The 1501-nt window shown below is 38.5% G+C and overlaps 1 protein-coding gene across 1 annotated transcript; it reads right to left on the bottom strand.

Moving 5' to 3' along the window:
* Nucleotides 1-5: 5 nt before the first annotated feature.
* LOC112140112 (beta,beta-carotene 15,15'-dioxygenase) lies at nt 6-1495 on the bottom strand (the record flags this gene model as incomplete). The annotated part of the gene is made up of 3 exons (XM_024263021.2): nt 472-1495; nt 150-407; nt 6-62 (listed from the first exon to the last, which is right to left on the bottom strand). Coding segments are annotated over exons 1-3 (663 nt in total), but the record flags the coding sequence as incomplete, so codon positions are not given.
* Nucleotides 1496-1501: the final 6 nt, after the last annotated feature.

A 1501-nucleotide genomic window follows, 5' to 3' on the forward strand; every position in this document is an offset into this window, starting at 1 on the left:
TGCTTCACAGCAGTGGCTGTTGTGTATTTGAGTGTCACCATGTTCTCACCCACTGCAATGCCCTGCAACACCCAACAAGACAAATATATGTCAGCAAACATAAACAATTTGCAAACATCTCTGATTATTAATGTTTTTCAATGTCCTACCTTGTCAGATCTGACAGGAAGTACAAATCTTCTGTAGTTTGGTTTGGTGTAGCCGTTGCTTTGGAAACTAATATCTTTCTTCAGCCGGCTCAGGTAGAACATCTCATAGAGGCTGGTGTCGTCGTAGGCAATGACATCAACGACCACGTGGCCGTCGTCCTCGTAAGCGTTCACGTGGTGATAGACCACCATTGCTCCAGTGTGGTACTTCATCTCCACTTTTTTGCCCGTCTTTTTTTCTATCAGGTGGATGAGAGTCTAAAGAAAAAGAATCTCTTTAGGGAGACACTTTAGATTTGGGATGGATGTGGTGAATTCTTACGTTTTCCTCAGGGAAAAACTTCATGCAGCTGGCCCAGTTCACCCCTCTCATGTAGGCGGTGGCCATCCGGAGGATGTCGAGCTTGAAAGGCTGCTCGAGGAAGACGATGTAGTTTTCGGTCATGCCGAAGCTGTGGTAGTAACTGGGACTGAGAAGGGAATGGCAGGGAACTGTGCAGATCACTTCAACCTTCTTCAGTGGAGGGACACTCTTGCCCTTCTCTGAAGAAGAAAATAAATACGGATCACAATGAGGGAAGCCACAATTCGAAACATTTGTTAAACAATTGTAAGGAAAGTGCATTATTGCATCCCTACTGCAAATGTTTGTGTTAAAAATGTAAATCATGCTAAATTTAATATATCTAATATTGTTTTATTACATTACACCATGTTTAGTATAAGGGAACTAAAAGGTTTTTCTTCATTCTACTTGCTCATATGCAGATTTTGCTTATTGTTGTTGTTTTGAGATCCACAAATTATGTGTTGAAGTGAAAAAAAAACAGAATTTAGAAATTAAGGATTAAACTAAATTTGTTGGAAAAATGAATTCTTGCATCTCAAATCCAGTTTAACAGATGGATGCTAAAGATGCTGATTAAGTCGTAATAAAAATACGTTCTCAACTTTTTTCTTTTACTTTCATGAAAGTTCTGATAGATCTAATTTAAAAAAGATTGTCAGTCTTTATATGATATTTAAGACTATTTTTATTTGATATTTAAATAATTTAATCTCTTTGTGCCCTTTTTAGTGTCGTGGCTATTCAAATGTTTCCACAAAAGCTCTTCCTTTTTATTTATTTGTGGGATTATTTTTTTCTGCTTTTATTTTTTTCTGTATTTGACACTGTTTAGATTCTGGACACACATTGACCAACAAATCTCATGGGACTGGATCATTGCAGTTTAATATTCTAGGTCCGACTGCTTGCGTTGATCAGGCGGTATCCCATCATGGGGACGTCCTCTACGATCACAACTGGGTCGCTTTCTGCCCTGAACAGTTCCCCAAAATATCACTTCCAC

This window comes from Oryzias melastigma, unplaced genomic scaffold (assembly GCF_002922805.2).
Source record: "Oryzias melastigma strain HK-1 unplaced genomic scaffold, ASM292280v2 sc01038, whole genome shotgun sequence".
Classification (NCBI taxonomy): domain Eukaryota; kingdom Metazoa; phylum Chordata; class Actinopteri; order Beloniformes; family Adrianichthyidae; genus Oryzias; species Oryzias melastigma.